Below are 24,484 nucleotides of genomic sequence, written 5' to 3' on the forward strand. Positions count from 1 at the left end.
AATTTTTTTACAACGAAAAATAAACAATTTTTTTCATTTTTGTCATTTTTTGAGGTGCTTTGCGGGATCGGAAGATGACGTCCGATTTTAATAATTCTTTTTTTGTTTTTCTTGTACTAACGTATCGCAACTTTTCCGCACTATTACGACACGAAATTTGGAACTTGAGTTTTTTCGCACCACCCTATTACACACACACCCCCTGTCATCCTCCCATCAAGCCACGGCCCCCGGCGTTTCTACCGATGAAAGGACTCCAGGCCGTATGAGAGCATCCTCATTTATTCCATGTTAATTGGACGAGGATCTTTCTTTCCTTGTTGTGCATCCTTTGTTCCACAACTGCCGACCACTGCGTTGCCAGGAATACATCTGCATCTACATGCACTACCCCGCAAGCCACTTCTGTATGCGGGGAGGTTTTATGACACCCTCTTTTACCATAAAAAGAATACAATAAATACACGTAAAACAGAAAAATGAACTAATTGCGCGTTGGGAATATTGGCTACCTAAGTTAAACCTAGCATTTATTTAAGACCCTTTTGTATTTCTCCATCCGTAAAAAATTTGTGCGATATAGTATTCGTTTTCGACCTATGCAGAAAAACCGTTTCAGGCGCTGTTTAGGAAATTCTTTTATTCGAAGCCAATCGCTGGTTTGTCCAGACAAACTACGTGTCGATTCATTCCCGCGGGAAATCTCATGAATTGCGTCAAGCATGGTTTCCTTATTATAGCATTGTAAATAATACAAACTCATCTTTAATTTTTCAGGGCATACAGAGTTGACTCTTTTCGATAAATACCTGTATTCATAATGATTCCCATGAGATTTTATTATATATTATGCAATCATATATAATACAATATTATAGAATAAATTACAAGTATTAATTTGCTCCCTAACATTATAAAACATATTCCATCACTTAGCGCATTTTTCCTGATTTTCTGGCCTGTAGTACCATCTTTTGAACTCACTGTGCATTAATTGTGCAAATTTATAATCAATAGACATAAATAAACCATAAGCAAATAAAAGAATTAATAAAAAACAATAAATTAACTGTGTACTATTTATAATTTACACAGTGGTAGCTTTGATTCAGCGCGGAATGGACATGTTTTTCACGCAACTATGCGTTTTATTCGGCGTTGGGTAGGAATGCTCCGATTTCATTAAAATTTTGCAGAGGCATTGAAGGAAAACTGGTGGGTTAGGGCGCAAAATTTTTGAATTCGCAACAATAAGGGACACCCTAGTACATACTTAAAGATAAAGGTGGAAGTAGGTGAAGCCATAATAGCGATGGTTGGGTCGTCCCCCCCAGTTGAGTGCGGGGGCGTTGACCCTATTTGGTCACTCGCCAATTTCATTTCGTCCGCGCGACCTCTTTTTATCTAGTGCAGTGCTGCTCTGCAACCAAAAGACTGCATCATGTGACCCAATAACATGACCCCCACCCGACCCCTCGATGAACCTTGGAAGACATAGCCGCGTAGCCTGGTAGTAGAACTTAACAAAATCTATATGTATATATAAAAGAGGATGTCTGTCCGCCATCCGTTTCCTTGCGGCTGAGCGGATTGCGACCAAAGTTAGTACATAGGTGCACACTGCACCCGAGGCCGGATCCAGAATTTTATTCAGAGGGAGGGGGGGGCACAAGGGTTTGACAGGCAAACTGTCTTCTTATATTTAAGATTAAAAACTACATGCAACAATTACTGTGCGAAATATTCTCTTTATTTTAATATGAAAGTTATTAATATGAAATTAAATAATTAAGGCTCCGTAATGTACAAAAGAAAACGAATGTAATGGTAACCGTTTAAGAAATCTTGTCTTTTTTTTTAAACGTGCCCCCCCTAAATCCGCCAAAGGCTGCACATCATGCTCCCGAACTTCGTAGCGCTAATTTCGATTGTGTCCGACGCGTCGTTTGCGTTGTTTTCTCATTACCGTTTGTTACGTCACGTCATACAACTTCTGTGAACGGTTGGTCATCCTGCTGGTTAGGCACATCTCTTTTCATGTTCAAAGGGAAACATGAAAATCCCATATAATCATGAAATGCAAATAGGGTAGTTTCCTTCATCAAAGAAAACTAAAGGCATTGATAGCGATTCTTTACCCACCATTTGTGTATTCATAATATACCAATTATTTGGTTTTAGAAATCCCAGTTTAGACGAATGTTAATGGTCAATTTTAACCTCATTTGAAAAAGGCCAGATTGGCGGCCATACGATGCCACTCCACGTGACGTCACAGGGACCTATATGCTGTACGAATTGTCGGGAGTTTTACATCGTCTGAGATTACCAATGCATGCATGAGGCACAGAGCTCGGGGAAACATTTCTTAATAATCACCTATTAAAATTGCATATGGTCGGAAAGTTTCCTTCGTTTAATAAGGTATTAATAATCCTTATTTAAGGCAAGCGCTATCTGCTAACAGGGCACTCTACGCTATCGCCATGCTCGGCAGCAAGCAGCCTGCATCGTAGCGGCGGTCATAGCCTCGCACCCAGGTGGCCTCACACAGCGGCCGCCAGACGTCATACGGGCTTTTCCCAGCATTCATGCTTACCCATGCTTTTTCGCGCGCCTGAAAATTTTCACTTTTCATTCATTCGCGAAAAATAGATATCGTCGTTTAAAAATCTATAAGCGTGAAATATTTACTCCAGGAGTAATAATCTTTCGATTTTGGCAATAAAAAAATAATAGGAAACGCAAGTTTCCCACTTCTCTGCGTACTATCCTACCCGAGCAAAGCCGGGTGGCCTGCTTGTTCGCTAATTTATTACAACGACGGTTTCCGCGGTGATGTTTTAATCTCTGCAATTTTCTCCTGTTTTCTACCGCGTCAGTTGGCTTGTGGACGACAATTTAGCTGACTATCCTATTAGCATCTTCTGGTCGAAGGGTGTGTATTTTATGTTCACCTTCGTCCTGAAGATACGGGCAGGATGGCCAGCGAAACTGTTGTCCACCAGTCAACTGACGCGGAAGATAACCCGAGAAAAATAGCTAACATACAGGGTGGAGTAAAATTTTGTCACGAAATTTTAACCCTGGACAGCTAATTCCAGTAGGAACCAAAATAGGGTGGTTTCCTATTATTTTTTTATTGCCTTAATCGAAAGATTATTACTCCTGGAGTACGTATTTCACGCTTTTAGATTTTTAAATGACAATATCTATTTTTCGCGATTAAATGAAAAGTGAAAATTTTCAAGCGCGCGAAAACGCGACGCTCAAGTATGAATGCCGGGAAATATCTCCGTACGTCGTATTTCTGGTTCCCCCTCCCGCCCGGTGAGGTGACCTTGAGGCGAGGCTTAGCGCTGATACGTCGCAGGCTGCCAGCGGGTAGCTGAGTACCTTGCTGAATGGTAGCGCTTGGCTTAAAAAAGGTTTATTAATACCTTATCAAACGAAGAAAACTTTCCGACCTTAGCCAGTTTTAGTAGGTGATTATTAAGACATGTTTCCCTGAGCTCTGTGCGTCATGCATGCATTGGTAACCTCAGACGATGTATAACTCCTATCCTCTCGTGTAGAAACTAGGTTCCTGTGACGTCACGTGGAGTGGAATCGCATGGGCGCCAATCTGGCCTTTTTCAAATGAGGATAAAATTTGACCCTTGCCATTCGTCTAAACCGGTATTTCAAAAACCAAATAATTTGTGTATTATGAATACCTACATTAATGGTGGGTAACGAATCGCAATCAATGCCTTTCGTTTTCTTTGATGAAGGAAACTACCCTATTACTGATGACTTTTTGGTAGAAAACGCTCCCTTTTTAACCCCTTTGAGTGCCAACCTATTTTCTATGTGCTAAGCTAAGAGTGCTGAGTCATTTTTGCTGATTTGTGGTTTCACCTTTTTAATGTATTCTTTGATTAATTTTTGGTAATATTCGTTAATTTTGATAATTTAAATAAAATAGTTAATGTTAAAATAAAATGAATATAGACTATGGAAAGATTAGTGAACTATCGGCATCTAACGCATGAATCACACGATCATTTTTTTTTTCGTCGCGAAAGTAATCACTATTGCGATCACTTTTCCCGTTGCGAAAAGCGATCGCTCTAGTGATCAATTTTCTGAATCACACGGTCACTCCTGCCGTCGCTTTTCGCATAATTTCCGATATCACAGCTCGTTGTCATAGGACCCGCATCACGTAAAGCGTGTTTGTTTATCTATGTCGTTCCCACAATGGGGAACATGCACAATTTTTTCAAAGTACTAGAATAAGAAGCTCCCTATCTCAAATGTACTCACCGAAAATTTCTTGGATGAATAATGTTTTTCAGCTGAGTTATGAGTCTTCGAAAATTAATCTTCATCGGCTGCTTGAAAACACGACGTCATCGGAGCGTGACGTCACGGCACGGAATCCACTGATGACAGACTGAGGAAGTGGATAGAAAATCGGTCTATGCAGGGGCTCAAACGCAAATATGGCGAAAATAAATGCTGTTTTAACGTCAAACAGCAGATTGTGAATATGTTGGGTTGCCAAGGCGTTATTGAAACAAATGAAGGGGATTGTTTCGTGAGATTTGGAAGCAATCACTATTATTCAGAAAATCAGCCGCCATATGGAAGTCGACCAAAAGTAAACTGTCGTGTTGTGCTTTCTTAAATCCCTATTAAGTCAACTTGTCCTTTGAGGAACTACTAAAAAGCTTGTTGATGATTTTTACTCCGATATATTGCATTTAAGGCTCTACCACTCTACTCTCTTAGCAAAGTGAATGGTGTACCGTGCGATGACGTCAGAGGGCGTTTCAGGTCATGTGACATCAAGCGATATTCTATCACTTTTAATAAGAATTTAATGAAGTTTGTGTAGTGCTAGGATAGTTTTAGCTTATATATTTGGACTCGTGAGAAAATGGTCTATTCAATAAGACTTACTGGCATGATGAACACATTTCATGCATGTTCCCCATTTTCAAACGTTGCGCTGCAATAGCTCCATACGGGCATGCGTTCCAATTGGCTGATATGTGGTTTTAGGGACGGTTTTAGCGACGGAAAAAGCGACCGGACTAGTGATGAAAAATAGCGATGGGAATCCTCATCGCGAACGCGAAAAACAATTGCCGGCGACGATCATTTCGCCTAGTAATCGCGATAGTGATCACTTTCGCGACGAAAAAAAATTATCGTGTGATTCAGGCTTAAGAGTGACATTGCTGGAGGAGCGCTATTGCGCTACTGGAACTTTTCGCGAGAGATTGGGAGTCCGCTCCCCGGCTCTCTAAGGGTTAAACTACAGAAAAAGCCCTCCGATTGGCCGCGAGTTAGCCCTCTGGCCGAATGTCTTGGATACATCGCAATCCCCGGCTGGCAAAGCATTCGAAGTCACGAGTTGTCCACAGGATCTGGTAAGAGGGCAAACTCGCGGCCAATGTGAGCGATTGGCTCCGATTATGTGAAGCTAACTAACGTTAAATCGCCAACTTCTTATTGCCATACGGGTTCTTCTTTTTTTAATTAAACTTATTTCTTTGCTAACGTTTCGGTTTTTTAGTAAAACAATCCGGGCTATGTGGTGTCGTAAGAAAGCTCCTTCACCACCCATCCATTTGATGTTAAAAACTACGTACATGCGTTACCGCTGTGGACTATGTTGGAGTTGACGATTATCGATGGGTACGACCCTTTCATATACAAGTAAATAATATATTTTGCTTTTATATTAAGCTTACACAGCTTGCTATTTTTCAATATCTTGTTTATGTAGGAGCAATCGCAAACCAAATGTTTAGTATACCTTCTAACAAAACCAGAGGAGATGGAAACATTTCTTTTTTTTAGGTTATGCCAACGAGAAGGCTATTAGCATTATTGGGACACTTGCATTTGTCAATCGTGGCAGATTTCGCATTTAACTACTATCATAGCGGTCAACGTCTACCTGTAAATCCTATCCAGTAGTGCCTCGTTCAGATTACGATTGTTCCAGCAATCGTTGGAACTATCGTGCATTCACACAACGACGCTTAAAACGTGCACTGTCCTCTAGTGCTGACATCTAAAGTGGACGAGAAATTGACGGTTAGCGAAGCTGTTGAGGTATGCAGGGTCAAGATATTACTGTGTTCAGCGTGTATTTAACGAATAATTTTTCTTCCGTCCATATTCTTCCTTGCTTGGACAAATCCATGAATAAAAAATAGAGCGAATGGAGCTTCACGGGCTTTTCGTCTTTCTCTTGTCGCTTCCTCTTCCGGACTCCCTGCGCCAAACGGTTAATGTAGTATTTAAGTAGTACCATCGTAAAGTGGCAACGTTAGGAACTACGTGAACTATTGTTCGGGCCTTAGAGTATATAGCCCTTTAATAACTCTATGGTTCGGACATGCATTCACACAGCTAGTTCTGCCAATTATCGTTAGGACGATCGCTTGGACAATCGTAATCTGAACGGGGCATTCGTGATAGAGTATGGTAACCATCGATACAGTGTTATGGTATCGATGCATTACCGTTCGAGTTAACCTTCACTCCTCTGTCCTTCTTTCATGGGGATAGTGATGTAGTGGCGGAAGGTGAAGCATATTTTTACGTTGGTAGCGCCGGAGAGCGAGCGGAGGAACGAGGTATATATACCTATCTACTTACCTTTCACTCTCTCCTAGCGGAGGAGGGGAAGGTGGTGTGATTTTCCTTGAGTCCTGTTTATAGTATTATTATTGAAGATTTCTACCGGTTAATGCAGTATTTAAATAGTATTCTGTCAGTCCCCCAACCCTTCTATATCAACTTCCTTCTTCAATTCAAAATAAGGCCTATTCCCTTTCATTTTACATGAAAACCCAATTATCTTCCTACCTCTCCGTCGTTTAACCAACATTCTACCCTCTAACACTCTTCATTACCTCTGTTTCAACATATCATTCCCATTAATTACTCGCTCCATCCATACTTCTGTCTCCTCCGTATCTCATCTATGTTCTGCCTCTCCTCATACACCATATCCAGCACTTCGTCGTTCCTCCTCTTTTCCTTCCACTTCACCTTCTCCATTCTTCCCCACATCCACGCATCGAATACCTTCAGTCGTCTCTCGTCCTTCTTCCTAAGTGTCCACGTTGCCGCACCGTAAAGTGCTACACTCCAGATCAGACCATTCACCATCCTTTCTTTAAACTCTTAAATATAACGATGCTCTCATAAACATGTTCATGAACGCCTCCTTTGCTAATTCGAGTCTACTGTTGATGTCCTTACTGCTCCGTTTTACCCTAATCTGCTGCCCAAATAGTTAAATTTCTCTACCTACCAGCTCAATTTTTTTCCGAGCCTACTTTTACCCCGAGTCTCATATTCCTCGCTCACGATGCTTTACAAAGCCACATAACCTTGGTTTATAGAATAAAAAAGTGAAAAATGAAATAGAGCGTTTTGGAAAATAATAGCTTTATGGCTCTATATGTGTTTATAGAAAAAATTCGCCCTCGTAGGTGTGATTAAAAAAGGCCTGCGACCTTTTCTAGTCACACGAACTCCAATCGAATCTTCGGAATACCAAACAGTTCTTGCCTTTCAGACTTACTGGCTGTTAAAAGGTAAGGACTAATGGCTGTCGCAATGACTTTGGTGCCATTAACAAGCTTATTCGCGATATTCAATTTCCTCATTACCATAGATTTGTGGACCACCAAATTCCCCTAAAAAGAGTGGCAGTTGGATACTCAGTAATAGATAGAAAGTTTAGTGTTTCGACACTTTTTCCTATGTTTTCAAAGGATTTTAGAGGGGGAGTCCTGTCTACGAATTTTTGTTGTATCTCGTCTTGTTCATCACACCAGACATTCGTTTGAGTCATTTAGTCGTTGCTAATGACTCAGAAAGTAATCTGTTTACGTAGCTACATTTTATTTCCTTTGTGATTTTACTGACATGACGAACTTTGAATCAGTTTGTCGTCACCACGAAATCTATATATTCTGCTCAGGTTCCACCGTTTCCTTTTCCGTTACCAGCATTTCCGTGAGAGCCGATGTTGAAATTTTGGTTTCCGGATGCGATTTCCGTACAAAATAATGCGGAAAGACCAGAGCGTTTATTCTGGTTACTATTAGCTTGCGCCACTACTCGTTTTTTTTAATGAAACTCTGATAACATCGAATTGCATAGGGTTCTTCATACTTAATTTTGAAATATTTTAAATGTTTTCTTACTTCCGAAAATTCAAGATGCAAATTCCTCTGTTCCACTCTCCTACTCTGCTACTATTTCTTTCTTGCTTCGTCCATCGTTAGTAATTCGGTTTCCCAAGTAAGAAAACTCTTTCACGCCTTCAAGATTAGGCTTTACTAGATTAGCTAGCTATGTCTTAGCCTCCTCTCTTTTGCTGCATACTAATATCGTAGTCTTCTTTTTTGTTGATTTTCAGCTGATATCTGGCCATTGTCCTTGTTCTTTCCAATGCTTCAAATTTCTGAACCGTGGAGTGCCGCTGCGCAGATGAATTTTTCACGTACTATTTCATGGCCTCAAGTTCCTAGGTTTTCAGAGGATTTTAGAGGGGGAGTCCTGTCTACGAATTTTTGTTGTATCTCGTCTTGTTCACACCAGACATTCGTATGAGTCATTTAGTCGTTGCTAATGACTCAGAAAGTAATCTGTTTACGTAGCTACATTTTATTTCCTTTGTAATTTTACTGACATGACGAACTTTGAATCAGTTTGTCGTCACCACGAAATCTATGTATTCTGCTCAGGTTCCACTGTTTCCTTTTCTGTTACCAGCATTTCCTTGAGATCCGATGTTGAAATTTTGGTTTCCGGATGCATAGCAAATCTCTTCGAGCATAGAGGCGGTCTTTTTGCCATGAATGCCGCTTTAGCTTTGGCTATTCGGGCTTCTTCCGTCCTCAGTAATTGTAAACCATATTTAGCTATGTTGTAAAATGTTACTTTTTATTTAATTGTTTGAAATTAAAATTAGGTAATACGAACTTTATAGTTTCTATTTTACATCTGCATGCTACCCATGAAAGCAAGGCGCTTCTATAGGCGTGTAGCGGGAAGATTCAGGACACCAGCCGATAACCTGTGAGAGAATCCAAAAAAATTTGAATGATCGCTTTGAGAGAGAAGACTGCCCGAGTTCGACCCAGAATTTATTCCAGTTTGTATTGTTCCGAGGGAAAAGAAGGTTTGAGTTGGAGTCCTACCTAGCATTTGTTGAAGTCTGTTATTGTTTTAGGGAAAAGCTTATTTTTTTACCTATCCTTTCGGCAAAATGTATCTCTCATTTAATTGCTTCCGTCGTATCTGTCAAAACAGTGTGGTTCTGAAATGATGTTCTCCGTTTCGCTCTGAAAGATGCATTTTTTTTTATTGCTCTAGCAATCTATATGTAAGCCTAGCATGTAACCCTCATTTATACTGAAAAATAAATGCGATTAAATCCACTCTTCAATATGTATACCGACCTGGGTTTCAATACAATTGTAGTGCCATCATCTGGGTCACTACCACTGCGTTGAATCCTGGGTTGCATTAAAAAATAGATCGTGGATTTAAACAAAGATATTTTTAATGATGAATGAGGCAATCTACCACACAGTTAATTCTGAAACTATTATTATATACGTATCCCCCGAGTCTGTAGCGGCTCTCAACTATTTAGGCACGCGAATATTTTGAATTGAGTTCAATTTTGGACAGTGCCATACTGCTGTCTTACTTCATTGGATGAATATGTGCCTACTAGGGTACTTGAATACCTGTATTGTTAGTGCATTTGTCGCACTCCTAATGGGTCAGAGGCTAGTTGGGGGAGGGGTATGGCCAGGGTCGTACCCTGGGTGAGGGGCGGAAGGCCGCGGGGAATCGATAAGGGGCGTGATAGGGGTAAGGAGGAGAGGGAAGAGGGGAAGGAGCTTGCCCTTATTGTGCGGCCCCCATTCATGGCGAGAGGAGAATGTGGGGGGGAGGGGAGGGGCCCCTCCCTCCTCTCCCTCAATAGGCAATTTTACATAATCATCATATATATTATTACGGAATTAGATCGTTTTCTGTCGTTCCGTTTACGCTCCGTTAACTCTGCACACAAGGGGACTATATAGAGGAGCCCCTATTCCATCCCATGGAAGGCATGTATATCTCTTGCCACTTCGGTCGCATTTTAATCGGCTTTCAAAAATGTCCGCAGCGTGGTGTTGAGTGCAATGCGATCCAATTTTTTCCTATATTTTGCAGCGTAATATATGTTATTGTTAGGAATAGGATTGGAAAGTTATGAATGTGATAGATCAAAACATCATGTATATGAGAGGGTGAGAAGCGAAGGGGTGCAAGTGATTTCTTTTTTATATGCAGTGTTAGGCACAGAAATTAGGTATAAAAAACAAACCAGATCAAATAGATACTTATTAGCGCATTTGATTTTCCACTCGATGTCAACACAGAACATAGGCTCAGTCGCATCCCATGGCAACCAAGTTTTTGTGTATTTCTTCTAACAATTAACTTTACCTAACACTATTGAGAAAAAAATCGTACTCCTTGGCCTCTCACCCTTTCATATAAATTTCTGTTCACTCCCCTAATTATATCTTATTTCCCCATGAAACTCGGATCACATTATACGTCTGCGACGCCCGTGGCGACTTTCGTAAACCCATTTTAATATACGGTGAGTGACAACACATTTAGAGGCCGACTTGAGGATCTTCTTTTGTAATATTCGTGACTGCTCCTACAGTGATAAATTAAGGATCATTTTAAACTTTGAATCACCGGGTTCTGGCAAAAAATACAATCTCATTCTCAAATTTCACCATTTTCCCATTATTTTGACTTAAAAGTGTCGATATTTCCATGTTGATTACTCGCTCGAGATATATCTATTCCACACATTTTTTTTATTCGGAAATTCAAAAAACTGGCCATGCCTTTCCAAATGACAAGAAAACAATTCCCAATCAAATTGGCCTTTGCTATTACAATTAATAAAGTACAGGTTTATACTCTTCAGAGAGCCAGGTTGTGCTCGCCAGAACCCGTTTTTTCGCTTGGGCAGTTTTATATAGCAATTTCTAGAGTTCGCTTTTTCCTTGAATTCATGCTTGTGCTATAGAAACACATAACCAAAAAATTACATACGACAACATTGTTACTTCTGCTGTTCTCTTTGAAGAAGTTTAGTAAATTGCGTGTCATTATTCAGTTACAGTCGTCATTATTTTATCCTTCTGGTAGCAAACTCTTGCGTGTTTTGTTATTCACATGTTTTGTATATTTATGCAAGAAAACAAGCGTACAGAAAGTACTTTATGATACATATTCTTCTCTATTTAAAACTCAATCACACAGTTTCCTTGACATGCTGATTCCCTGAAAGTGCGAAATTTTCGCACTGGTTACCTAGTACTCATTTATATGAAAGTTATCGTAAATGGATCGACCGTGTAACTAATGGGGTAGTTCTAAGAAGAGTGGAAGAAAAGAGAAGTCTCCTATAATCCTCATGAAGAAGACGGGAAAGCTTAGTTGGCCACATATTTTTATTTACTTAATTTTTTATTTATTTCAATTACCCCCGAAAACAGCGCAATGAAGCATTTACGTTGGGATTTTAAACAATCAACATCAGAGGATCACACACGCCCATGTCTTGGAAAGGGCAATTTATCCAGGCGAGGATTAATCCCCGCTGCCACCGAGGCGGACATGATGGCCCGATGAAAACAATCGTGCAAGGACAGGTGGAATGGAAGAAGGGCAAGGGACGGCCCCGAATGAGTTACATAGGACAGGTTGTAAAGGATATGAAAGAGAAGAGACATGTCGCTATGAAAAGGCTAGCGGATAGGAGAGAGGGCTGCGTTAAACCGATCTTAGGATTGTTGCCTAATGATAATGACGGTCAAAAAAAAGACCATAGTGAAGCGATATTGTAAGTCCTCGCAAGCTATGAATGTGAGGCACAAGGTGAATTTGATTTGTTTCGTTGGGTTATTAAAATTTATTAGAAATATTAATTACATTTGCTTGTTCTGCTTCTTGGGTAGCCTAGTGACCAATGATGGACGAAGAAAGGTGGTAATCGGTGGAATAGCTCAAGCGAAAAAGGTTACTGATGTGAAGACTTATGTTACATTGGGAAGAGAAATGCGTGAACAAACGAGGTGTTTCTGAGTGGGAAATAGCTGAGGAAATTATCACTTTGTTTAAATAAAATTCTGGAGAGGAAAGTGCTGATCAAAGGATCTCTATGATTGAAGAGAAGGCTAGAGAAGAGCTCGATTGGGAGTCTAGCGATAATGGTGCGGAAACGTGGATGCTGAGGAAGGAGGACAAGAAGAGTGAAGGTCTAATCCATTTCATTTTATCTACGAATCCTATTCTCTTCCTTCCTTTCCCTGATTATCTTACATTCTTACTCCTAACATAGTTTTTAAACATGCCATCTAAACCTTCTGTCTCCCCTACATCTCATCTAGAAGCTTCCTCTCCGTCCTCTTCACCTTTTGCATACTTCTTTACGCCCATACCTCGAACGTCTCCAGTATTTCCTCGCCGTCCTTCCAAAGTTTCGATTTTTCCAATGCGCGCTATGAATAATGAAAATCGGTCAAAAAACAAACTACTATTGAGAAGGTTCGTCAGAGACACATGTTATTTTATTTTCTTAATTTGCTCTTCCAATTGGACCGTAATCGTCTGATGGCCACACAATAGTAGGGTTTCTTAGCTATAATGTATGAATATTCCTTTTGAAAATCCGCGTTTCTTGCAGATTCTTATGGCGAAACTTGCGAGAGCAAACGGAAGTACTGACTTATTAATGGTAGAATGTGCACTATGTGTCAGAAAAATTTTCTGTGCAAATGGAGCGGCGCTAAATATGCTTGTAGATTTTTTAAAATTCCTCTGTTAGTTTACGTTATTCCAAGGCTACTTAGGAAGATCGATATGATATTTTAAAATCGTAACTTCACTCGCTCTTTACCGATATCTTTGGCGTCCATTGCTTAGGGAGAAGTTAGTTAAAAGTGAAATGTAAATAAGGAGCTATCCTGTCGACTGGATTCGCCCATTGTTACCGTTCTACTTGTAGTTTCATTCTTGCCCTCGCTTGGTCCTGAGGGTCAGTTATGTAAATGTTTATGTGTAAAATAAATTGTTTTAACTACGCAACCGTGAAATAAATTGACGATTGACCATAGGAATCCTCGATAGTATATCCATAAAATAAGTATTTTATCGATTTTTTCGGAATTTCGTTGTATATTCGATACCAAGCACCAGGTTAAATATGTTTCCCCCTCGTTCACAGAGTTAGAGATTTGTAACAGTGAAAATGAACGATTCGTGAGTTGCACGGAGGATTTTAGGGATTGACTCTGTGAAACTCGTTCATTTCTTAAAAAAATGACTAATTGAATTGAGAAATCTGCGTGTTTGTAGGAGTGATTGAGTTTATTAGAGTACGAGAGTACATAGGAAACAATTGGAAGAGTTTTAAAGAGCTCATGGCGATGTTACGACTTGCGACAAAGACAGCGTCATAGAGGGACTAAGTGGTTTGGAGAAGATGGGATGGATTTCCAACTGTCCCTATCACGAAAGAGAGAATTCGGGCCGTAAAGATGAGAAGGGGCTGGGAAAGAAAGCAAGAAGAGTGTTTCAAACGTACGTGTAGTTTCTATTTATTTAATCCAGTCTAAAAACAGCACGAGGCCAATTACAGGGGACTGCAATAACAGGATAAACAATTTAACAATATTAAGCAACGTAACAAATAATTAACAAAAAATATTCAACCGTATTTACAAATAAATAACAAAGAATAGTAAATAGTAATAGTTATCTTTCAGAATTGGCCCGTGCACACGCGTAAGCGCTCCCCGTAGATGAAGGATTGAATTATGGGTTAATTTAGATATATCGCCTTACTCTCTAATTTTAAATATGAAAACATTCCTTGGAAACGACAAAAAAATAAAATGATTCGTGAGTGTTTGTTTACTCGAGCTTGTATCATGTGAATCATTCAAAGGACCATTACTATTGGCATCCTTATGGTACATTTCATTGTGAAGCGTTGACATTGAGTTGCGAATTCTCGTAATTCCTAGCTGTATACTCATTCACTGACGATTCCTTGTACTCCCGATTCCTAGTTGTATCCACTTACAGGCAGCATGCTGGCAGTAATCGGGAGTACTTTACGACGCTTTAAGTTGAAGTGTCGAGATGCACCAGAAAAGAAGAGTACCAATTACTATGTAGCGATAACAGATACTTAGACACATCACTACTCATTACTAGCTGGCAGCCTGTCCGCAGTAATACAACACAAGCACGCTAGGGGCGTCCGGTTCGACTTTTAACAATTGATTACTGGAAAGATGAACGTGAGAAGCCTACTAGAGAGAGTGGACGTGGAGAATGCAACGTGCCTTGTTTCCCCCCGACAGAGTTGCCGCCACCGCCGCCGGGGGCCGCCGAGGGGCGGCACAAGAGTAGCTCCGAGCCCCCTTCCACGCTCGGCAGCCCGCAGAAGGCTTCCTCAGGGGCCCCGCCTGCATCCAACGGCACCTCCGGCGGCGGAAGCGGCTTCCAGGGCTTCCGGAGCGCCTTTGGCCTGCGCCTCAAGAGCGCCGCCTCCCGCTGCGTGGACCGGAAGGCGGACGGGTGCTCCGAGTGCGGTCGACACGCGCGCCACGCCGCCGCGGCGGCCGCGTGCTGCAACTGCTGCGTGCGCCGGCCCTCGGGCGGGGACGTGACGCGGAGGTCCTCGCCCACGGCCGAGGGCCCCAAGGGCGGTGAGTGAGCGAGGCGCCCCGGGCAAAGTGTGCGCGAAGTGATGCCTCCACCCGGGTACTTGCGAGAAATAGGCGAACCCGAAGGCGCGTAGCTTATTTTGATGAATATTTCCAAAGTGTCCCGACTAATACCTCTATTTATTTACCGGACTTAAAGGATGACCTCTAGAAAACAAGAGGTACCGCAGAAGAGGTCGCAAGTTAGGAGGGCGGTCACCGTCGGTATCGCCTCAAATCCGGGTGGACCCGGGCACGCATACATTTCAAGTCATGACATTCACTTAATTAAGGGTCGCGATACGGTAAGGACCGCATTTCACACCCAATTGCAGACCTCAGGTTGACCTAAGTCTGCAAGAGTACCCCTTGCTCTTTTGGTCTTTCTTTTAGATATTAATCACTCAATGTTACTCAAGTTCGCAAAATAGTTGCCACTGCTGTGATCACTGGAATTTCCACTGATATACGGTAGTACCCGAATGATTACTTGAGCAGGTACTCAAATGATTAATTTAATACACCCTAATCATTTGAGTTAACATGCTATATTTTTTAAGTTAACCTTTTTCAATATTAGGCTCATTGATTTTCATTCATCCGTCATCTAATATCTTGGGCTTTCATCATCGAGAAAAGGGTTGACATGGGATTATTACGATCTTCAATCTCCTCTCACCCTTCTCCAAGGGCCTTGCCTCCTTCGAGTATTCCCTTGTGAAGCGTAATTATTAGCTGCCGCAGCTGATGGGTATAGTAAATGTGTCTGTCGGTTTCGTTTGTTGTGAGCACGTGTCAGAACGGCAGCGCCGCCCGAAATCCCGGCCGGAAGGGGAAGCGGTGATAAAGCGGGAGATAAATATTAACCATCTGGTGATACGGAAGGAAGTTATCACTGTCGATTTCGGAAAGTGTCATAATACACCTTGCTCGAATGGGGTCGTTCTTTTTGACATGGAAAATAATTTTGTAGCTGGCAGGGAAATATAAGAAAATACGTTAAAAAAGGTCTTCCTCGTTATACCATTTCGTAAATTTTTTTAAAATGTCAAAGCTGTCGCTCCCAGTGGCGTAGCCAGGGGGGAGGGTTCCAGGGGGTCCGGACCCTCCCCGAAATATAAAAACTCAATAATTTTTTTCATAAAAGTAAACGAAATATTCAAAAATCATGAATTTACAAAATATTTCTTTGAAAAATGAAGTTTTTTCGATTATGATAAGTGATAAAATTAGTTTAAAACCTAATACTTAATAACCCGTTTTTCAAAAATTTCCCCCCCTGGTTTTGGACCACCCCGAACGAAATTCCTGGTTGCGCCCCTAGTCGCTCCCTTGTCATGAGTTAGTGACGTCTTTGGAGTTTTAGCCAGAGCCACCTACAATACGTTCTTGGTTAGAGCAAATTTATCGTCAAGAATATGATCCACTTATATGTTGCGAAATGTTGTTATAATCAGCCTTTCATACGAACAATATTCGAGGTTACTGATACTCGGGCGTCGATCAGCTTGTCGGAGGAATCAAGCATTTCCAGTACGTTACCAACTGTTTTACTTTTTTCTTGATAATGCTACTTTCTGTAGCATTATCAAGAAAAGCCATTCCGAACTGCTTTGGGAAATCCAATTGTCGATAACTTAACCTTTCCCTTCGATGACGCTTACGATAATGACAGCTACCGAATTACATTAATACAGATGGCCGCCTTAATTGCCAAGACTGGCTGGTAGCAGAAACCACTTTTTACTTTTGAGTCAACGAAAACTCAGCGGGCATTGAGATGATTTGGTTGCTGAAATGTTGAAACATTTGACGCACATTCAGAGAGATCCGGGATCATTTCCCGGTTGGGGCGAATTATATTTCTCTATATAATTTTCGTTCTTCATGTAGCATTATAATTTTTACCCGGGGTATACTTACTCCATTTCCATCTCCGGTGCCGCCTTAATGTTCCGCCATGTTTTTCAGAGTTACTTGCTGATTGCAGTATTTTATATCCTCCGCACAAAGCCGGTAATAAGAATGAGGTTAACTAATGTGTGTGTTATCACTTTAGCTAACGTTATTTCGAATATACTTGTCTGTTAATCTTGCACTTAATCCGAAGGGTGACAGAGGTGTGATACATTTTGTTGAAAATATTCTCAGAGTTCATGGGATTTTTATGAATCATTCGCTCCTCTTGTTTGGGTTTTTCACATCTAACGAGTCTTAATGAGCTTTTTGTCTACTTATTTGTCGGTACCAAACAGTGGCCGGATCTATCGGGAGGTGGGGACAAAGAAGGCAAAACCCCCCGCCCCGCCTAGTGGGTCGAAACATACACTAGATACAATCGAAATTTTTGGAGGTTACCACTTTGCACAAAAATATTTAGTCATATTTTTAGATAAATTTACCTACCATTGCGAATTGAGTTACAAATTAATTTTAAACTTTGGGTATTTTTGTCTCTTTTTTTGGTCAAAGAATTAGCCTAAAACAGTTGTTTTTGGGCATTGAAAATCCCTAATTTCGAAATTCCCGAACCCTCCTTCGGCTGGAAAGAATTCCCCAATCTCCCAGTTTGTGCCCTCTCTTGGTCCAAACCTTAGATCCGCCACTGGTGCCAAATGCTCTGAGCGTATTCAGTGATGATGAATCACAACGATTTCTTATCAGGCCTTTTAAAGAAAAGGATGTTGTGCTTCCGCTCAATCGCTCTTATTTTTTCTTTCTATCTTAAAAATCCCTTGTTTGCAATTTCCGCTGTCATCTTCAAATTATAAGGATATATTGAGTAATTCAAGGCCTACATTAAAATAGGGAAGGTAGATGAATTTTTTTATTTGGGAAACAGGATAACTAGCGATGGGAGAAGGAAAAATAAATTATGACCAGAATAGCCCAGGCGAAAGAAGGATTCCACTGAAAGAAAGATCTATTTACATAGGAAAATTTAAACAGAAGTAAGGAAGCAATTTGCTAGAGCTTACATTTGGAGTATGCTCCTATATGGAAGTGAGGCATGGACAACGATAGCAGCAGAGAAATCAAGGGTATAGGCCTTCGAAATGTGTTGCTACAGAAGAATGATGAGGATCTAATGGATCGGCCGAGTTAGTAATGAGGAAGTTCTAAGAAGAGTAGGAGAGAAGAGAAGCTTCATGAAAACCTTAATAAGAGGACGAAACAACCATATAAGCCATATCTTGGGACACGATATCCTGATTGGCAATCGTCGAGGGGCAAGTAGATGGCAAGAATGGAAAAGGAAGAGTTCGAATAAAATATATGGAACAGGTATAGGAGGAATCTGATAGGGAAAAAATACGTAGGTGTGATAAGGTTAGCTGATCGGAGAGTTGTGTGGACAGCTGCGTCAAACCAATCCGAGGATTTTTTACCAGCGATGATGAAGATATTATTTATTAAACCTTTTTTCTACAGTTGCGTGTGACGAAAATAAAACTTCGAGAAAATGTCAAGTAAATTTTTTGCATGTGAGATGAGGTTAAGTATTCACTTGCGTCTACCTTGAATGGTGAAGCGCCGAGGGCTGGGCAGTCTTAGCCTAGCCGTTGGTGGCTTTCTCCTCCTTGTCGATGATTTCCCGAATCGATCGAAAAACCGGTTCCGTAGCATTTAATCTATTCCAAATATGTGTGGCATTAGGATATCTTATATTTTCCTGTAGCTATTTAGGAGCTGATCTTTGTTTTTAAAGTATACTGATTGATTGTGCGATATAATCTTCCTTGGCCGTAGTCACGGGCGTCGCCGCCATAGGGGACATGGGGGACGCGTCCCCTCCCAATATTTGAAAATTCAGGTTTGTCCCCCCTAAGTTATAATTAAAAATTTAATATAACCCCATTTGTCCCCCCCCTCAAAGTGTTGGTGCTGACGACGCCAATGGCCGTAATGGTTGGGAAATTGGAAACAACTGACCACGGAACTTTCTCACTCAGCACGGTGATATCAGCCAACTGATTTTATGCGTAGTTCTCAAATGCTGGGAGCTCCATGAAGCAATCACACAAGTTATTGGCAGTGCTTTTCAAAGAACCTGGGGCCTCGTAAAGAAACGGGGGCTGATAGGCCACAAACACGCTTATTAGAAACTATCTCTTAAGAAGGCAATTTTTAACGCAATTAAATTACTTCGCTCTCTCGTTCACGCTCGAAAATTATTGACTGTGGAGTGAGTGTGTTCATAGTTTTTTTCCCAGTTTCCAACAATTGCGGTTATAGCTGATTTTTATCTTTCAATGAATTTAGAGGCCGTAGAGCTCACCAACTCGTTCTTTATAGATTGATTGTAAGTTACTAATGAGCGAGAATACCTCAAGGGCGAAGTGATTTTCCTTAAGGTGCCCCAAAAGGCTAATTTCCCCCTTTTAAAATTGCAAGAAAATATTACTGTGTACATTTTTTTATGATTAAAGGCAAACAGTGCAATTTAAAATTGAAAGTAGCAACGCTTCCAGTTCTTCTGATGTCTCAGTAAACGTGCTCACTAAAGTATTCTTCTCTACCTTAAAAGCTGAAAGCCTTTCACGCGTAAAAATTTCTCAAAATTCAATGAAACAAAGAGCTTTGCAATCTATAAGTTCGTGTCTTGAATTTGAAAAGCACTCGTTCATACTCTGGTTCACGGGACGGTCAGCACAAAGGGATAATACTGATTCAGGTGCCGGGAACTCGCAGGGGCGGGAACTCCGGCCGCCAGTCCATCCCTGGAGTACCTACTAGTATATCATGATAAAAACGCAAATGGTAATTTCCACACTATTTAATTTAACACTCAACGACCGACCATGGTTTTAACACTTTGTGTCATTTCCAAGGTATCCTTGGCAGTGGCGTAGCCAGGAATTTCGTTAGGGGGGTCCAAAACCAGGGGGGGAAATTTTAAAAAATCGGGGTACTAAGTAATGGGTTTTAAACTAATTTTAACACTTTTCATAATCGAAAAAACTTCATTTGTTAAAGAAATATTTTTTAATTCATGATTTTTCAATGTTCTGTTTTCTTTTATGAAGGAAAAAGATTGTGTTTTTATATTTCGGGGGGGGGGGGGGGGGGGGGGGTTCGGGCCCCTCAGACCTCCCTGGCTACGCCAATGATCCTTGGTAATGACACAAAGTGTTGAAACCATGGTCGGTCGTTGAGGGTTAAATCAAATAGTGTGGAAATTACCATTTGTGTTTTTATCATGGGTATCCTGAGAGGGAATCCTTTGTAATAATTCATCGTTCTTTTGCAGGAGGCGCTAAGTCGTCGACGGGTGGTTTGCTGGTGCCCAAGTGCCTGCGTCGCTACCGCGTCCGCAGTGAGGCGGCCCGCGCCAAGAGGCTCGGCGGCCGATCCAAGTCGGACAACAGCCTGCAGCGATTGGCCGTCAACCCGCAGAACGCCCCTCAAGCGCCGCATTCCAAGGGGGGACTGCAGAGGCTCTTCAAGAACGGCTCCGAGGACCACATCTTCCTGCCTGTCGGCGGCCGACCCTCCCTGCTCCTTCTGCCGCAGCTCCCGTCTCCGCACGGCACCCAGCCGCGCCCCCACCACCTGCAGTTGCAGCTGCAGGACCACGAGGACGCCGACGCCTTCCGGAAGCGGTTCGCGCGCCGCTCCCGCTCCCTCGAGAGGGCCAGCAACTTCCGGGTGTACCCGGCGACGCCGGGCGGCGCCACCGTCGTTCTCTCCTCCCCTCCCTGCGCACCGCTGCAGCACCACGTCAACAACAGCAGCGCCACCAACGGGAGCGGTTGGCGGTCCCTGGAGCGCAACCACAAGTTCAGGGTTCGGCCGTCGGAAGGCGGTGGCTGCGAGGAGGCGCTGAGGAGAGCGGTGCCGAGGGCGCCTTCGCTTCCGCACCACGCGTTCCCCCACTGCGACGCCTGCCCCCTCTCGGTGACCAACTGTGACCCCTTGCACCTCGTCGTCTCGTCGGCCTGCCCCGTCGTGTACGGTATGCCCCGGTATCCAGACGGCCCTACGGGTGGCGGGCCTGGGGGAGGAGGCCCTCAGGCGGGAGGGGCCAGCAGTGGTTCTCAGCAGCAGCAGCAGGCCCCATCCTCGGGCAGTGGTGGGTGCTTCATGAACAAACCGGCAAGGGGCTGGCTCCATCCCGACAGGACTATTGCCAAGGAAGGGGTCTGCTATGCAGTCAGGGTAAGTGGCCTTTCTTCCTATGCAAGGTGGGATTATTCCCCCTCTCAGGAGCCCTTGAGTTTGAGTGATTGTGTTGGTGTAATGAGTGTGCGAATTGGACTCATCTTTCCGGGTATATGAGGGCAGTTGCCTAGAGAAGGTTCAGGTTAAGTTGGGATACTTAATCCACAACTTTGGTTTTTACCCCCTTGTAGTATTCCCCAATTAATTGAGTTGTGCTGATGTTTTAAGTGTGTGATGATTGCCCTTTACTGGGGTAAACTTAAAAAGAGAGTTATTTAGGAAAGGGTCTGGTACATAGTTAGGATGTGTGATCTTCCTTGAAACACAAGTTGCGAATTTACCCCCTCATAGGATTCCTCAATGAAGTGAGTTGTGCTGGTGTATTTGATATGTGGTAGTTGTCCCTGGTTATATGAAGTCAGTTGTCTAGGAAATCTGGTACACAAACAGGGTAAGTGATCTACCTTTAAGCACAAGTTTGGATTTTAATCGTCTCTCAATTTGTGAGTTGTGCTAGTGAATTGAGTGTGTGATGGTTGCCCCATACTTGGGATATCAACCCTAAAGGACAGTTTCTTAGGTAAGGGTAAGGTACACAGGTTAAGCGGTCTTTCTTTATATCCTAGTTATTATTTTAGGATACACAAACTAGGTTCCTCCCAGGAGCCCTTGATTAAGTGGGTTGTGCTTGTGCATTTAGTGGTGAATTGGTTGCTTCTGTTGTGTAAGCATTTTACATGTGTGGTGTTTACTGGGACTGACTAAATCCCAACTGGAAAATCTGTTATGGTGTTAGTGTTGGTGGCAATCCAACTGTTCCCACTTACCTCATGATAATGTGCCTTCGATGGAGTTAGTGGTGTTGTGTGATGTTTGTACCCTTCTGCTTGCTCCAACTCGAAGGTATGTGCTACACAGTCAGGGTAAGTAAACCCCTTGAACAGTCAATGATTGGACTTAATTGCTTCCACTCACTTTTTGAATATTGGTGCAGTACTAATGCTTTCTGCTGTTACATTGTCCTCAGGTTAATAAATAAATCTTTATCGGGCCTCTAGGTCTTTGTTTAAGATATAAGGGATGCCGTACAAAATATGTAGTGGCAAGCTTGTCATACCTAGCTATTGTATGTTGCTGGAAATAGTGCATATATTATATGTATTTTTTCCAAAGAGATATTATGCATTCTTTACTAATAGACACTCTGGGAGGGTTATCAAGAAAATTTTTTACATCTGCTTCATGTCTCACTCTTTAGTCAGCGAGTAAAGGTTCTTTTCCTCATTGTTATGCTGAATCTTGGCCAGAATATGTTGACCAATTGGTATTGGAAGAGATCGCGAACCCATTTCAAAATCATCTCACATCATAACTAACTTCCCTATTGAAATGATTTGCCCTTCTTGCGATTTCAATGACTTCATGTAGTAAGCACAGGTGATAGTGTGACTATCATCTGGCCAACATTGGAGTATTTTCTAACATTCCTTTATGTCCAGATTTCAAGGCGTGATGATCGCCTGCAGCTAACTGATTCCATTTATGAAGGTCCATCATTCTATTGTGTTCTTGTAGACTTATAGAGGTGGTTTGTTTGCTCTGTCTGACATTGCTTTTGTCATAGATTCAAATAGTTGAAGAAAGAAGATGTGAAAACTTCCAAGGAAAAATTGAGTCACGTACATTAATTTTCTGTATAAAACTGGTATGATTATTTTCCCTGGGTTGAAAAGTTTAATTTCATGAGGAAATTCAATTTAGAAGGGTAGATATCGGTAGAGAAATACTGGCTGCAATATGTGCTGATTTTTTCGTGTGAGCTATCAAGAAAGCAGAATGATCAGAAGTAAAGAATGCACCCCTACCTCCAGGCATTTAGCAAGAAATTAATGTTGAGGATTTTTTTTTTTTTAATAGCTATTGACTTATTTTTTATTCCTGTACCTCTGAAAAGAGCACCATTGGTCTTTTACATTGGGGTTTTTAACTTAGCAATGAAACATTCACGAACATCCAATCTCTGGATAGGGACAACCTACCCAGATGGGACTCGAACCTATGACCTATTGTGTGGTAACCAAGGACTTAACTCTGCCACCACTTAATCTGACTAAGTCTACTGCTAGTCAACTTTTCCCTTTAAATGCAGGAAGGAACTGATCCCATTGAGTATGGATCACTTTATTGACAGGTTTATGTATTTTTGTAGAAATATGCAGTTAAAAACCATGTATACTAGTTTTATACTAATGACCATACGCTTACATTGTGCTTAGTCTGATCATCTGTTCTACATGTATCTCATCTGATACCTTCCTTTACTATTCTTCCCTACCACCTGTTCTTCATATTTTATTTTTATCAAACTGTCATATCTCATGATGTGTGGCTGATTAAGTTGTGTCATCTTCTTTGGAAAGACTTCTCCCCTAACACTTACATTTAAAACATCCGCATTACGCACACTATCAATTTGATATTCATCATCTTATTCTTTCATTCTTCTGTAACACCGCATTTTGAATGCTGTAGAGCTTTTTTTTTTTTTAAGTTGGACATCCTATGCAAGAAATTAGCTGCTGTTCATTTGCTCGTTTTTAGTTCTTGTCCTTGCTGTTGGTTTCATGGATCTATGTGATTAATTCATTGTGAGTGTTATGATCAAACTTACAATCAAAGTGAGCAACATGCAATCGGCTACGCTGTTAGGTTTAATCAGCAAAATAGTCCCATGATATGAGGGATTTACTCCATTTTAATGGCTATAGTTTCATGTCGAGAAGCCAAAAATGCTCTTTTTTATGTTTTTACTCTTGAGGTAATGTCGTGGAAAGTTTTGAGTATAAAAGTTGAGCTCAAAGTTGTAACTACAAAATAGTATCCTATTACTGCTTAAAAGCACCTGACTTCAGACAGGAATGATCATAGAATGAGAAATATGGGGTACAGGTGTTGAGCTGTGTGGATCATCTGATGTTGTGCCCCTCGGCAGGTCCCTTGCACCTATGCCTTCTCCGCTCCCTTCTGTCTCCAGCCATCTCTTTGAAGTTTCTGTACTTTCCCATCTTCAAACTGTCAATCAACTTTTGCCTTCTCCTTCCCCTTCTTCTGATCCCTTCAACCGTTCCCTCCAAAGCTACCTTCAGAATGCCATTACCTCTCATCACATGTACCAGCCAGTTACTCTTCCTTTCATTAATTTTTGCCATCAATGTTCTTTCCTCATCTACCCTGTTCAACCCTTGCTCATCCCTTACTCGATCCGTCCACCGTATTCCCTCCATCTTCCTCCAAACCCATACCTCGAACGCCCCAATCCTGTCCCTGTCTCTCTTCCCCATCCTCCAAGTCTCAAATAAGAGTCTCATAGACATAGTCTTTCCATATTTCTCTCACCAACCATCCTCAGTAGTCCTACATATGCTTTTTTTAAATTTCCTGGGTTTTGACTTTAATTCTTCTTGAGTAATTTTTACTTATTGCCATCTACGATATTTCAT

The 24,484-nt window shown here is 41.6% G+C and overlaps 1 protein-coding gene across 2 annotated transcripts in view; it reads left to right on the forward strand.

The window, feature by feature from the left end:
- LOC124165265 (SHC-transforming protein 1) overlaps positions 1–24,484 on the forward strand; it is a 77,340-nt gene that overhangs the window by 35,496 nt on the left and 17,360 nt on the right. The window contains exons 2-3 of one of the 2 annotated variants that reach the window (XM_046542595.1): positions 14,478–14,825; positions 20,074–20,981. In XM_046542595.1, the coding sequence (XP_046398551.1) occupies positions 14,478–14,825; positions 20,074–20,981 (1,256 nt within the window). The remainder of the gene's footprint in view (positions 1–14,477; positions 14,826–20,073; positions 20,982–24,484) is intronic. The other variant, XM_046542596.1, reaches the window with a different exon arrangement.

The sequence above is a fragment of the Ischnura elegans genome, chromosome 9 (genome assembly GCF_921293095.1).
Source record: "Ischnura elegans chromosome 9, ioIscEleg1.1, whole genome shotgun sequence".
NCBI lineage: Eukaryota > Metazoa > Arthropoda > Insecta > Odonata > Coenagrionidae > Ischnura > Ischnura elegans.